This window comes from Hippocampus bargibanti, linkage group LG05 (assembly GCF_051943395.1).
Source record: "Hippocampus bargibanti isolate YZ-2025 linkage group LG05, ASM5194339v1, whole genome shotgun sequence".
NCBI classification, from domain to species: Eukaryota; Metazoa; Chordata; class Actinopteri; order Syngnathiformes; family Syngnathidae; genus Hippocampus; species Hippocampus bargibanti.
This window is the reverse complement of record NC_142738.1, coordinates 9304478-9319468: the sequence shown is the minus strand read 5'-3', so window position 1 is coordinate 9319468 and position 14991 is coordinate 9304478. Positions and strand designations below refer to the sequence as shown.

General features: G+C 40.4%; 2 protein-coding genes across 6 annotated transcripts in view; both read left to right on the top strand.

The window, feature by feature from the left end:
* Positions 1-1219, top strand: part of megf11 (multiple EGF-like-domains 11) — a 146935-nt gene extending 145716 nt beyond the window's left edge. For all 4 annotated transcript variants that reach the window (XM_088996437.1, XM_088996438.1, XM_088996436.1 and 1 more), the window contains one exon: positions 554-1219. In XM_088996437.1, the coding sequence (XP_088852563.1) occupies positions 554-741 (188 nt within the window). In that variant the 3' untranslated portion in view covers positions 742-1219. The remainder of the gene's footprint in view (positions 1-553) is intronic.
* A 7635-nt stretch (positions 1220-8854) lies between these two features.
* Positions 8855-14991, top strand: part of dennd4a (DENN domain containing 4A) — a 43611-nt gene continuing 37474 nt past the window's right edge. For both annotated transcript variants that reach the window (XM_088996273.1, XM_088996272.1), the window contains exons 1-2: positions 8855-9006; positions 14114-14453. In XM_088996273.1, the coding sequence (XP_088852399.1) occupies positions 14143-14453 (311 nt within the window). In that variant the 5' untranslated portion in view covers positions 8855-9006; positions 14114-14142. The remainder of the gene's footprint in view (positions 9007-14113; positions 14454-14991) is intronic.

The following is a 14991-nucleotide window of genomic DNA, read 5'->3' as shown; positions in this document are numbered from 1 at the left end:
AATATTGTGTCGGTTGTCCTTTAAGTCAAACACTGAACGGCGAAGTGTGAAACACAGATGCTCCAACAGTCGTAAAATAAATTCATACATACTGCGGTCTGCCATATTTCCTTGGGTCTTCAGTAAGCCATTACTGAAACTGCTAGCACATCATTAATAAATGGCGTGCCAGCAGCCATTACTTTTTGTTATGCATCGCCATTCGCCTCCTCCTCTGACCCTCAACTGGGAAGAGGGATTTCCTCCACGCCCAAATAGCATCTCTGTCCGAACAGTTTTACATACTGTACCCGCAAAAATGTTCGTATGTACCGTTGTTCAGAACTCGAATGTTTGTAAGTTGGGGAGCGTCTGTATACACATTGTTGGACACATTTTTATTTGGTGTTGTGCCATGCGGTGTGTCATGAGATTTTTCTAATGTGAAATATGAGCCTTAGCTCAATAAAGGTTGGGAAACACTGATGTCATAAATATGATACTGACTGCCTTCCCTCCTCTCTTGCTCCACCTTTCACTCCTCCCACCCCCAAACCGCTTCATACCTCTCAAGCCATCGCAGAGCCCACGGTGAGTGTTTTGCAAGGGCCCAACGGGATGGCTACCGGTTTCTCCCAGAACCCATATGACCTCCCTCGCGGCGCCCACATCCCGACCCACTATGACATTCTGCCTATGCGCCACAGCCCCACGCACAATCCTTCGCCACCACACCCAGAGAGCCCCAGCTCCCTCCTCTAGAAAACCCACAACTCAGCACGCTGGAAACAGTCCCTCAATTTTCATACAGCTTCCTTTGTCTTCATGTAGTCAGCGAAGACGTGACAGCCACAGCACTTTTGGACCCGGAAAGGAAAACATAAAGGATGAAAGGCCACACACACCAGCAATCATTCAGCGATGTTATTTTCCCAGATCTCCCGGACAACTTCCTGGAGCTTTATGGATGCTCTGGAGCGTAAGGTGGCTCGACCATAGGGAGCGAAGGCTGCCACGCTTGGATTGAGTGGATAAGTCATTTACGGGGAAAGAGACATCTTTCACTTTAGTTCATAGAAGGGCAAAATGGGGGAGACGTGAGTAACGGTTGTGCTTGCCCCAGTTCAGAGTGTACAGCAGTTAGGATTTCTGATGTACAGCAGGGGTGGGAAACATTTCATGCTCAAAGGTCACAGTTGATTGAAAAACAGCCAGGTAAAAAAATAACACCATAATTTTATATATACAGTAAAGTCTCGTTATATCGATATTCAAGGGAGTCTGAAAAAATATCGATATAACCGGGACTATCGATATATCCGACCCTGTTTGCATGTAATTTTCTCCGTGTGTGCATAGAAATAGTATCGATATAACCGGGACTATCGATATATCCGATATCGATATAACGAGACTTTACTGTATATACAGTAAAGTCTCGTTATATCGGTTATATCGATAGTACTGTTTATTACGATACTACTCGGATATATCTATAGTCCGGTTATATCGATATTTTTTCTGACTCCCGAGAATATCGATATAACGAGACTTTACTGTGTATATATATATATGACGGCTGAAGAAACCTTTTCATCGATGGACCACTCCTGTACGACGGAGCTTACACAGACAGATGTACAGTATATAGTATATCTATTTGTGTATATATGTATATACAGTGTGTGTCTGTGTGTACAGATATATATATATATATATATATATATATATATATATATATATATATATATATATATATATATATATATATATATATATATATATATATATGTGTGTGTGTGTGTGTGTGTGTGTGTGTGTGTGTGTGTGTGTGTGTGTGTGTGTGTGTGTGTGTGTGTGTGTGTGTGTGTGTGTGTGTTTTGTTTTTTACATGTATTTTCTTCCCCAAAGCAGGGGGCAGCAATTGACAAAAAGACCACCCTTTTTTTGTATTTATCAAAACAGTCAACATAATTTGTAAATGTGGAAATCAGAGACAGAACATTCCCGACATTCAGGAATCACATATAGGACCCAGTTGATTGATTAAAAAAAATGACATAAAATAAAAAATAAGCATAGAAAGAAAATAACGGCAGTCACAGTCACTCTTGTTCTTCGCCGTGTGCCGATAATGAGCACTCAACAGCGAGATGCCGGGTAAAAGTGAAAAGCTGCATTTGTGTTGCAGTATAAATGAGGTTGTGCTCTTCAGGTCAGCAGAGTTTATGCGCTGACAGTATCAAAAAATATGTCTCAACTTTTGGATTAGCTGCTTATTCATGAAATGATCGTGTCTTGTTTTTCTATGGGCCGAGGATTACTTTGACCTTTTTGCTTGGTATATTTATACTGCTAATTTCTTTTTATGTTAATTTCTTTTATTTTTTATGGTAACTTTAATCCATGTGATACTAGAATTGCTTTTTCAAAAAAAAAAAAAAAAGATGAGCATGAACACACAAAGGATACCCACCAATGTACATAAACACCGACATGTCAAATTTACTTATTGTGAAATGTAATTTTATGAAATGTTTTAAAATGAAATCCTCTCTCTCTTTCTGTCAGTCTGTGGGTTTGTAAATTAAATTTTGGATTCTACCACAAAGAAGAAAACCTTTTATTTAATTAATTTAACACCCTCAAATATGTGCCGTTACGTGTGTGTGGGGGGGGGGGGATGAGGGAGGTTATCTATTTGCATTAAACAAATGTTATTGATTATCAATTACGATGAATTAAGTCATTGACTTGTGTCACTTACCTCAAAGCCTCTGCGGAAGCAATAACATTTTGACGATCATTACTCCAGAATTCATTTAATCTGTACTGGACAGATTGCACTTTACTTTTTTTTTTACACATAGACTTATCTCTGGCAAAGCTTTAGTTTTGAAGCACTTGCTGTCATATTAATGCTGTTTCTTTTCGTGCATTTCTGATTAAAAAAAAAGCATTTTGTGTCATCGTAATCAGAATCAGAAAACCTTTATTCATCCCACAAAGGGGAAATTTGCAGTCCACAGCAGCAATTTGAAAGTGGATGGGGTGGGGGGTGAAAGGATAAAAAAACAAAATATTCTAAGCATAGTAAAATACAAATGTCAACTGTATACTGTAAATGTGCAAAACCCTTTCAGAAAAACTGTACATAGTGCATAGTATCAAGAAAGGCATATTGATATATGTCGCTGTATTGAATCAACCCATATTTACAATACAAGTGTCAAGTGTCCATTTTTTTTTTACATTCACATTGAGAATTGCAAAGCCTGACAGCAGTCGGTATGAACGAGCGGCGGTACCCCTCCTTGCAGCGTGGGTATAACAGTCTCTGGCTGAAGGAGCTACCCAGTGCTGTCAGGGTCGATGGGAGGGGCTATCCATCATAGCTTTGAGTTTAGCAAGCGTCTGTTGCCCACCTGTTCCCCACCTCCTCCAGAGAGTCCAGCGAGCAGCCTAGGACACAACTGGCCCTCTTGACAAGGCGCTCCTGTCTTTTCCTGTCCCGGGTGGTGATGCCGCCTGACCAGCAGACAATTCCATAGTGGATGGCTGAAGCTACCACAGAGTCATAGAAAGCCATGTTTCAGTCAGGCCCATGTCCAAAACACGTTATAAATTGAAGTGGTTATAGTCAAATTGGGATCATGGGTGTATTGTTGGACTCTCTTCCAAATGACAGACAATGGCTCCAGTCCATTGTAGAAATCACTCCCTCTCATATCACCATTTGGTCTTGGTAATAATCCATAATCTGGTGGTTTTAAATGGAAGTCGCCCCGTGGATTTTCAGTATTCGCAGGCCTGTCCTCCACATCCAAGTGCAAGAGTGATGCTACAGGGAGAAGAGATAAAGAAGGTGGAGGATTTTAAGTACTTGGGGTCAACTGACCAGAGCAATGGAGAGTGTGGAAAAGAAGTGAAGAAGCGTGTCCAGGCAGGCTGGAGAAAAATGTCAAGTGTGATGTGTGATAGAAGGGTTTCAGCTAGGATGAATGGAAAAGTGTATAAAACAGTGGTGAGACCAGCCATGATGTTTGGACTGGAGACAGTGCCACTGAAGAAAAGACAGGAAGCAGAGCTGAAGATGTTGAGGTTTTCTTTGGGAGTGACCAGGTTGGATAGGATCAGGAATGAGTACATTAGAGGGACAACTCATATTAGAGGCTTTGGAGACCAAGTCAGAGAGACCAGACTGAGATGGTTTGGACATGTCCAGAGGAGAGAGACCGACTATATTGGGAGAAGGATGCTGAATCTTGAACTGCCAGACCGAAGAGGAGGTTTATGGATGTGGTCAAAGAGGACATGAAGGTAGCTGGTGTAAGAGAAGAGGATGCACAAAACCGAGTTAGATGGAGGACATTGATTCGCTGTGGCGACCCCTGAAGGGAAAAGCCGAAAGGAGGAAGAAGAAGCAGGCCTGTCCTCCACAAATAGCAAGTCTCCATACAGTAATTGGATTGGATTGGATTGGATTGGATATGCCTTTATTAGTCTCACAGTGGAGAAATTTACATTTCACAGCAGCAAAGTGATGAAAGGAATGAAAGTAGAAAAACAAAATACATTAGCTGCTGGAAAGGCACAATGGAATGGAATGGAATTGGTACAGGAAATCGGTTCATGAACTGTGTTGAGTTGACAATTTTACTGTATATCAGGGCATTATTACCAAGCATACACAATAAACTTATGCCTGTTTTTTTTCTACTTCTTGCTACCTAAATAATATTTTCAAGTCTGACCATAATAATGGCCATAAAGAACTGAATGACCTTGTTTGTAAACAGAGTTGTACTTCTCTGCGCTCAAACTAAATGGCTGGGTCTGCCAAATTAAAGACTTAAAAGGAATTCATTATAAGTTAACTATAGTGGTGTCTTGAATCATCTGACTATTTTTTTGCTTTGGCATAGAAACAAAAAAAACACACACAAATAAAATGGTACATAAATCTAATAATAATAATGATAATACATTTCATTAATAAGCACCTTTCAAAACTCTCAAGGTCACTTTAGAGTCACATGATAAGCTTTTCTGTGGGTGAGCAGCGGCCGCCACACACGAGCGTTTAATAACACGAAACTGACCCAAATGTCGACAGTTGCCGAGGATTCTCGATTGACGTCTTTAGTGCAATGATGTGTTTTATATTCATAGAAATTCTTCTTCTTTTCCTTTCGGCTTTTCCCTTCAAGGGGTCGCCACAGCAAATCAGTGTCCTCCACCTTTAGAGGTTTGATCCGCATGTTTATATTCATGGAAATTAAGTGTTTTAATCCAAACGTTGGCTGTGTTTACAAAATCGTCGTTAACCCGGGACCTCGCGTCAACGGAATAGTTGTAATTTCACCACCAATCCAAAAGATGGCGTCACAATCAAGAAAGATGCAATTATACTGTGTAATATACGTACTGCAAAGTTATCTTATGATACGAAACGGAGACGTTACAAATACAGGAAGTGGACAAACAAATACTGTAATATGTTCGGTGAGATGTGTAAAACCTTTTAGAGATGGTCGACCACACAACCTCTGTTAAAGTTCAAACCAAGGTGTTTGGTAGAGCTGAGTTATTGTCCACGTACGTGTAGTAAATTTGAATAAAAACAGATCTGGTAAAATTCGTTAGCATTCAAACAACTATGCAAAAGAATAGCAAATATCACCCTACCTACTAAATAGTGCAAATGAAGGAAGATGCGGCGTATGCATGATTTTACAGTGCCAAGAATGACTATACATATTTTTGTTAATATTTGTGTACTGTGGGGTAGTTAAGTCCTTTGAGTCTTAAATTTGACTTGACTTTACAAACCCCAACTGAAAGATTAATTGAAGTGTAATAAAATGCAGCTGTGGCGATGACCATTTTGTGTTTGGGAGCACGTTACTGAGCGTCTTCGTCTTTATTAAGTTCATCGAGTTGCTTGTTCTGTAGCCACAAGGGGACACAAGCAAGTGTCTTATTGTGCCGGTCCCAAGCCCGGATAAATACAGAGGGTTGTGTCAGGAAAGGCATCCGACGTAAAAGCTTGGCCAAAACAAACATGTGAATCAAACCTCTGAAGATGGAGGACACTGATTCGCTGTGGCGACCCCTTGAAGGGAAAAGCCAAAAGGAAAAGAAGAAGAAGAATAAAAATACTTGAATTGCTGAGATTTAGAATGTGAGATCTGAACTTGCGGAAGCAAATATCTACAGTTCATTTGTGAATTTACTGGGGAATGACGATTTTTAGATTGTTATAGACCCGGGGTGTCAAAGTCATTTTTTTGCCGTGGGTCACATTGTAGTTATGGTTGCCTTTCAAGGGCCGTTATGAAGCCATTAGAATGTTTAAACCCCACCACATATTACATATAGAGCACACAACAAATTAATGAAAAACTAGTTTTCAAATCTGAAGTCAAAAATAATGACTGTTATTGTGGTTTACATCCAAAAATATGAAATTTTGGTTAGGATTTTAGCAAGCACCATGTAATTTCACAAGTTTGGTTTGCTTTTGCGGGCCGAATAAAATGATGTGGTGTGCCGGATTTGGCCCCTGGGCCTTGACTTTTGCACCTGTGTTATAGACATTTCCAAAGATGTCGCGAATGAGCTGAGTAATTGAAGTTGAAATTGTTGGAATCGGGAAAGTGGAAAAGGGGGAATCAAATATTTTATTGCGAAAAAGACAGAATATGTGGATGTGAACATTTCTGTAGTTTGCAATGTAGATCACAAAAGGCACCTTATGAAATTATTAATTTGAATGTGGAATAGGAAAAGTAGGGAAACGTTTTGACTTAGAACTTTTTTATGGACTAGTTTGAATAGGTTGAGAAATATGAAAAGCAAAGAGCGTCCAAAATAAGTGTACCGGATATGCTTTGAGGTGGGGTGAATAGAATATCATGTGAATGACAATAATAACAACCTGTTTTCTATTGGTTTCTGATGAATACTGTCATTAGCGCTTCCATCATATTCGGACGCACTAACACTTCCTGGTTGCCTATGACATACACAGTGACGTCTTATATGTTTGTAATAAGTCACGTGTCACGCTTAGGTCCGGATAAAGCGCCGCTCACAAATAAAATACGCGGAGACGAAGCGTTCATTCACAGACTGTAAAGCACAAGAAAAAAAATAATCGTTTTTTTTTTTTTACTTTTACGTTTGGACATTTTGGAGAAGAGAAGAGAAGAGAACAGCGAAATAAAGAAGAGAGCATCATTTAGCGTCGGCAGATATCACAGTGAAGGATTTCTATCCCCGTTATCGCACCCGCCGGTCTCCAGCCGTGAGTATATAACGAACATATATTGATTGGTTGAACCTTATACCATTGGCTCTGTTTTGATGGTGATATTTCTGATATTTTAGTTTTGTTTTTGTATGTGCCAAGAACAGCGATATATTGGAATATCTATTAACGCCCGTGTTATTGTTCCGTTGTGAGCCCATCAGTGTTACGGCATGTTGTCGTTGTTCACTTGAGTACCGAGCACCATTTGGTCCTGATGGAGGCATGGGAGTGCTCGTTTCATCTCATCCAGTGTAGAGACGCTGTCTAAAATGGACTCTTGCGTGTGGGAAAACAGCCCCGTGCGCCGTTGTGCTTTCCTCATCCGTAATATCTGACGTTTCTTTCTCTACAAGTCGTTTTACCTTAAAATCTCCGCCAAGAACGGTTTTACTATTCACCAGGTTATGTCTGCAGTTAAGGGTCATAAACATACTGAATGTAAAAGATGGAGGTGAATGATGGTGATGATGACATGACGAGGATCAAGGTTGTATTGGTGGTTTAAGAACAGATGCCTAGTGAGATGCAATGTTTTCCTCCCCCTCCTCCGCCTCTCCTCTCGTTTTGCCAACAGGCCCTTTAATCCAAAGCAGTCCTCCCTACACGCTCACAACAACACTCGGATGCCTGGCGTGAAAGCCATTAGAATGTCATGAAAGGCCAATATGGGCATTTTATGTGATGGGGTGTTCAGAGAAAATAATTGCAGCTTATTTTTCTGATTTTCCTGAATTTTTGGCGGGGTTAAGTGAATTGGGAGGGGTGTTTGTAAAGTGCTTTGATGTAGCCGTTTATTGGATTGATTATGATTAGCCTTCATTAGTCTCGCAGTGGATACATTTACATTTCACAGTAGCAAAGTTATGAAAAGATGAGGAAAGTAAAGACAGAAGTAGAAAAACAAAATACAGGAGCTGCTGGATAGGCAGCCACTCTCGCAGCGCCATCTTGAAGTCAAAAGATCAAAGAACTACATGACAATATGACAATCACAAAGACACAGGCTTCAATCTTAAGTACTTTGTGCAACTTCTATGTTGTATAAAGCAGTTCCAGATGAAAGAGGAGAGGATCACAGTGTCCTTTTCACCAGTGGATCAAGTATGTCATGGTTGAATGTGCACGTCTGTTCCAAGCTAAATGTTGAAAGCAAACATGAAGCTGTAGCATCCATGAATGAAGGTCGATATTCGCACATTTCCTGTCCCACGTAAATCCGCTTCAATTCCAAGCCGCGACAAATAAACTGCTGAATAAATCATCCATCTAGCCTTCCTATAGTAAATAAAGATTGGATACTATGAAATATCTTCGTACCTTTGCAACCTCGATGTGACAGAATGTGAATTTTTACTCTACGCAACTATTAGAGTGTGTTTCATTGCAGCTGGACCAAATGTCCTGTTGGGAGTTTTGGTTCCCTGTGCAGACGCTATAGAGTTGGGAACAGGATGTCTCTTGTGGTATTACTGACACTGATTATTTTGACATGATTCATTGTCAAAAACAATAACGGAAGTGATTCAGGAAGTTTGCTTCTTTAAGTTAATGTAAAGCACAAGAAAAAAATAATCGATTTTTTTTTTTTACTTTTACGTTTGGACATTTTGGAGAAGAGAAGAGCGAAATAAAGAAGAGAGCATCATTTAGCGTCGGCAGATATCACAGTGAAGGATTTCTATCCCCGTTATCGCACCCGCCGGTCTCCAGCCGTGAGTATATAACGAACATATATTGATTGGTTGAACCTTATACCATTGGCTCTGTTTTGATGGTGATATTTCTGATATTTTAGTTTTGTTTTTTTATGTGCCAAGAACAGCGATATATTGGAATATCTTTTGACGCCCGTGTTATTGTTCCGTTGTGAGCCCATCAGTGTTACGGCATGTTGTCGTTGTTCACTTGAGTACCGAGCACCGTTTGGTCCTGATGGAGGCATGGGAGTGCTCGTTTCATCTCATCCAGTGTAGAGACGCTGTCTAAAATGGACTCTTGCGTGTGGGAAAACAGCCCCGTGCGCCGTTGTGCTTTCCTCATCCGTAATATCTGACGTTTCTTTCTCTCCAAGTCGTTTTACCTTAAAATCTCCGCCAAGAACGGTTTTACTATTCACCAGGTTATGTGTGCAGTTAAGGGTCATAAACATACTGAATGTAAAAGGTGGAGGTGAATGATGGTGATGATGACATGACGAGGATCAAGGTTGTATTGGTGGTTTAAGAACAGATGCCTAGTGAGATGCAATGTTTTCCTCCCCCTCCTCCGCCTCTCCTCTCGTTTTGCCAACAGGCCCTTTAATCCAAAGCAGTCCTCCCTACACGCTCACAACAACACTCGGATGCCTGGCGTGAAAGCCATTAGAATGTCATGAAAGGCCAATATGGGCATTTTATGTGATGGGGTGTTCAGAGAAAATAATTGCAGCTTATTTTTCTGATTTTCCTGAATTTTTGGCGGGGTTAAGTGAATTGGGAGGGGTGTTTGTAAAGTGCTTTGATGTAGCCGTTTATTGGATTGATTATGATTAGCCTTCATTAGTCTCGCAGTGGATACATTTACATTTCACAGTAGCAAAGTTATGAAAAGATGAGGAAAGGAAAGACAGAAGTAGAAAAACAAAATACAGGAGCTGCTGGATAGGCAGCCACTCTCGCAGCGCCATCTTGAAGTCAAAAGATCAAAGAACTACATGACAATATGACAATCACAAAGACACAGGCTTCAATCTTAAGTACTTTCTGCAACTTCTTTGTTGTATAAAGCAGTTCCAGATGAAAGAGGAGAGGATCACAGTGTCCTTTTCACCAGTGGATCAAGTATGTCATGGTTGAATGTGCACGTCTGTTCCAAGCTAAATGTTGAAAGCAAACATGAAGCTTTCGCATCCATGAATGAAGGTAGATATTCGCACATTTCATGTCCCACGTAAATCCGCTTCAATTCCAAGCCGCGACAAATAAACTGCTGAATAAATTAAATCATCCATCTAGCCTTCCTATAGTAAATAAAGATTGGATACTATGAAATATCTTCGTACCTTTGCAACCTCGAGGTGACAGAATGTGAATTTTTACTCTACGCAACTATTAGAGTGTGTTTCATTGCAGCTGGACCAAATGTCCTGTTGGGAGTTTTGGTTCCCTGTGCAGACGCTATAGAGTTGGGAACAGGATGTCTCTCGTGGTATTACTGACACTGATTATTTTGACATGATTCATTGTCAAAAACAATAACGGAAGTGATTCAGGAAGTTTGCTTCTTTAAGTTAATCCACTCCATTTTGAAAAAAAAATACTGAATGAAACAAAATGAGGATTGAGTTGATTGTTTTAGCGATGCCTGCAAAACAACTTCGTTTAATTGTCCAAAACAGATGAACGCAGACTGGCTATGGTACCAGCTAGGCTCAATTACATAAATGCATTAATTTACATACTCACTTAAAAGGTTATACTCCCATTTGTGTGAAATTGCAGAAATTAGCCGCCTTTATTTTGGCTAATGTTCCCATCAGGCGATGTTGTTTTTTACAGTTCCCGGGGTTGCTTGCGCTAACCATTAAGTGGGTGTCATTGAATTTTTATCAATGGATGCTACAGCTACGTTTTTGCTTTCAACATTTAGCTTATAGCAGACGTGTACATTTCACCATCATGTCCCTTATCCACTGGTGAAAAGGACACTTTGATCCTCTCCTCTTGCATCTAGAATTGCTTCCTATAACAAAGAGGGTGCAGAAAGTGCTCAAGTCTGAATGACTGTCTTTGTTTGGTCATATTATTTTGTTATCTTGTTCTTTTGACTTGAAGATGGTGCAGCGAGAGTGGCTATCTTGACAGCAGCTGCCCTATTTGTCCTTGTGACTGCTTTATTTCATGTATATGATAGCTGTCCGTGTTTAGCGCTTTGTTACAGCTTAAGCTGTTGTTAAAGCGCTATATAAATCAATATAATAATAAAAAATGTAATTTATAAGCGCCTTTCAAAACTGTCAAGGTCACTTTACAGTCACAGGATAAGTTTTTCTGTGGGTGAGCAGCAGCAACCACACGCGTCAGCGTTCACTCAACCTGGAAGCAACTCAAATAGATACTAGGTAGTAGTGCTCAGTTCAAGTGCAAGACAGATGATGGATGGATGGATGGATGGATGGATGGATGGATGGATGGATGGATGGATGGATGGATGGATGGATGGATGGACGGATGGACGGATGGATGGACAGATGGACGGATAGCTAAGAGAGAACAAATAGATAGCTAGGTAGCTAGACTGTCATAAATTAGCATGTTGCAGGAACCCTAACCATGAATTAATAACCATGAACAATATGTATTGTCTTGTATTGTATTGTATAATAATAATACATTTTATTTTCAAGCGCCTTTCAAAGCTCTCAAGGACACTTTACATAAAAAACAGATACAATAATAAATAAAATTACAATTATGAATAGAAACAAGAGATAAAGCTACACAGTATTGTTTTTCTACTTCTTTCTTTCCTTTCATTTCCTCTTTCATCACTTTGCTGCTGTGAAATGTAAATTTCTCCACTTCCTTCTCCACACATAAAGGCTAAAGGCAAATCCAATTTTGTGAAGCAAATGCATGCTCATAATGATGTCATGCCAGTTGGAACCGGATCTATATATTTTTGTATTTTTTTGTGCGAGGCTGGTTACTGATTCAGCAACCTCCTAAGTGTTTTTTTTTTTTATTTTGTTACTGTCTTTCCTTCTTACACATCTCCCCCGAGTCTGTCACTCTGTCATCATCTGCTCCTCGAATGCTTCTAAATCAAGTTTCTCATAGTCTTCCATTTAATCCTGCTGTGTTAACGCATGGCAGCGGAGTTGCCGAGGGGTGAGCACGTCAAGGTTTTCACTCTTGGTTGTGGCCTTCCCATTCTGAGTTTGAATGTTTTCACTGCATACTCTGGCTCCCTTCCACATTCCATCAACGTTCGAGTTAGATTTATTGAAGACTCTAAAGTGTCCTGATGTGCGAATGCTAGTTTGTCTTAACACAGCATGTCTTGTGATTGAGCTGTCCACCGTCTCAAGGCTGCACAAGAATGAATGGGACGATCATTCCCGTATGATTGAAACCAGTCATAACCACTTGAAAAATGACTTTTTTTATTACCATTGCAAACCCTATCAGATGATATTTTTTTCAAGGTGCTCTAAACACTGAGCAAAATGCAAAGGAATGGCAAGGTGCTGTTATTCTTGCTGACTGAGTCACGGCGTCAACACCGTAGGGAATAAATAAGCCACCTGCGATAGGAGAGAACATTTCACCATTATGTCATAAGTGTCACCTTTCAGTGTGGGACCAACAGGTGGCACTGTAGGGCCCCGCCTGCAGCTGCACAGGTGTTGGTCGTTTTAATCAGTGGCAGTTAAAAGGACACCCGGCACGACCATTCAGTGTCGCATCATTATTTAATCCTGTCGGGTTTGTTTCATCCTCTCATGTTTTACTAATGGTTTTGTTTGATACTTTGGACCTTTTTGTCTTGATGACTTTGTTGTTTGAGATTCTGTTCCTGCTGACTTTACTTAATACAATGTGTCAATTACACCTTGCTCCTCTTTCCTGCCTTCATTTTTGGGGGTCCACCACCATCATCTTGCAAATCTTGACAGAATGACCGAACCTCACCACTGGATCCCGCAAGTACAAATAACTGGTCTCAGTTCCTCCCTGTACCTGGCAGTGCACGTCCACGTTGAGCCAAGCTTTGTCACGTGTCTGTTTGAATTCAGTCACATTCACGTCCACGACGAGCCATGCCACGTCCACGTTGGCCGAGAACCGTTCACACGTGGCCGTCCAAAGTAGCAAACAAAACCATTATTTAAACATGACAAGATGAAACAAACCTGACAGGGTGAAACAATGACCCGACACTGAATGCTGTGCCAGGAGTCCTTTTAACTGCCACTGATTAAAAAAACAAAACAATAAATAGTCCTTTAAATTTGCGTTAGTTGGCATCACTGTCTATCGTACTCGCATACAGTTTATGTCGATTATTACAGCATTTCCCAACCTTTATTGAGGTGATGGACATATTATAAATGTTTTAAAAAATCACACGAATGAGGATTAGAAGAGCTAGCAACTCATTTTTAATCGAAACAGCAACATGATATTGGTAACAGCACGCAAGGCAACAATGGCCGGACGCTCACAACGAGCAGTTTGGACGATATCAGCTCGTCAGTGCACTGGTAAGCATGATGAGTGTGCCGAGAGAAATAAAACAGGCACTTAGCGCTGCAGGCTTCCAGAGTTTCATGCTTTGTGATAACCTAACAGGCTCCTTCTCTTTCACACAACATAGTCGACCGTGGCCAAATGTTCCCTCCTTAAAAGCTGCCCAAAATATAATGTACCATCTTATCTGCCTGAAGTTATGTTGCATTGCTTTATCCGTTTTGTATTCTGTACAAAAGCACATGTTTTGGATTACACAATCAGTCACGGTAAAGAGTCGGGGTCAGTCGTCTCAAGGTTTTTCCATATTTTTAGGTGAAATATTGAGGGATTTTGCAGGCAAGAGTGAAAGTGTTTCCAGATGCTCTCATTATAGTTTCTTTCATTCCCCCAAGTGAGCTTTGAATCTGTTATATAGGTGACGTCTGTTTTACATTTCTCATTCCCCCGCAGCAACCATGTTTAATGCAGCCATTGAACTTGAATATTATACTCAGCGACACACTAAAATGTGATTTAACTTCCTTGCTTTAATGTAGCCAAGTGATATAAATTCATAGAGGCTAACTTCCTTCCCTCTCTTCTATAGATTCCAGACCTCATTTTTGGGAATGGGAAATGATGGAGGATAAAGCGCCCCGTGTCGCCGACTACTTTGTGGTTGCAGGCCTCACTGATTCCTCCAAGCTTTTGGAAGAGGAGCTGCATTTTGATGACACCACACCAAAATCGGTCAAGCCCAAAGCGCCCATCACAGATGTGGCCATCGTGATCCGCTCCCTGGGCGAAGAGGTACCCCCTGGTTTCACCTGTGTCGAAAGCACCCCCTCTGGCCTATCTGCGGAGCTCAATGGAGCCAGCCTCAGGGGGCCTCAGATTTTCCTGTGCTTCAAGCGAGGCAGAGATAAGCCTCCGCTGACAGATCTTGGGTAAGTACTAATCCTCAGTCACTGACCCTTTACTCACCAGCGTCACTAATCACTTCTCTACCTTGGGTCCCATTAAGCTGCTCTTAAACACTTTTGAAATGCGCACCGTGGTGGACAAATGTCTATCTTGCCGTTGCACCTGCGGAAAGTGAAATGGAAGTAAATAAAACTCTGAGCAGCATAGATCAACGCAGAGGCGGGTTAGAAATCTAATCAATCAATACATACATCAATCTAAAATCAATCAATACATACACACACACACACACACATACATACATACATACATACATACATACATACATACATACATACATGGATGAATAACTAATTACATTTATTTATTTATTAAAACATTAAAAATAAAAAGTACATATATACATACTAAAATAAATACATATATGCATAAATAAATACATATTTACATAAATATATAAATAAATATATAAATACATACATTCATACATGTACATACATACACACATACATACACAGATACATAAAGATGGATGGATGTAGAGAGAGAGAGAGAGAGAGA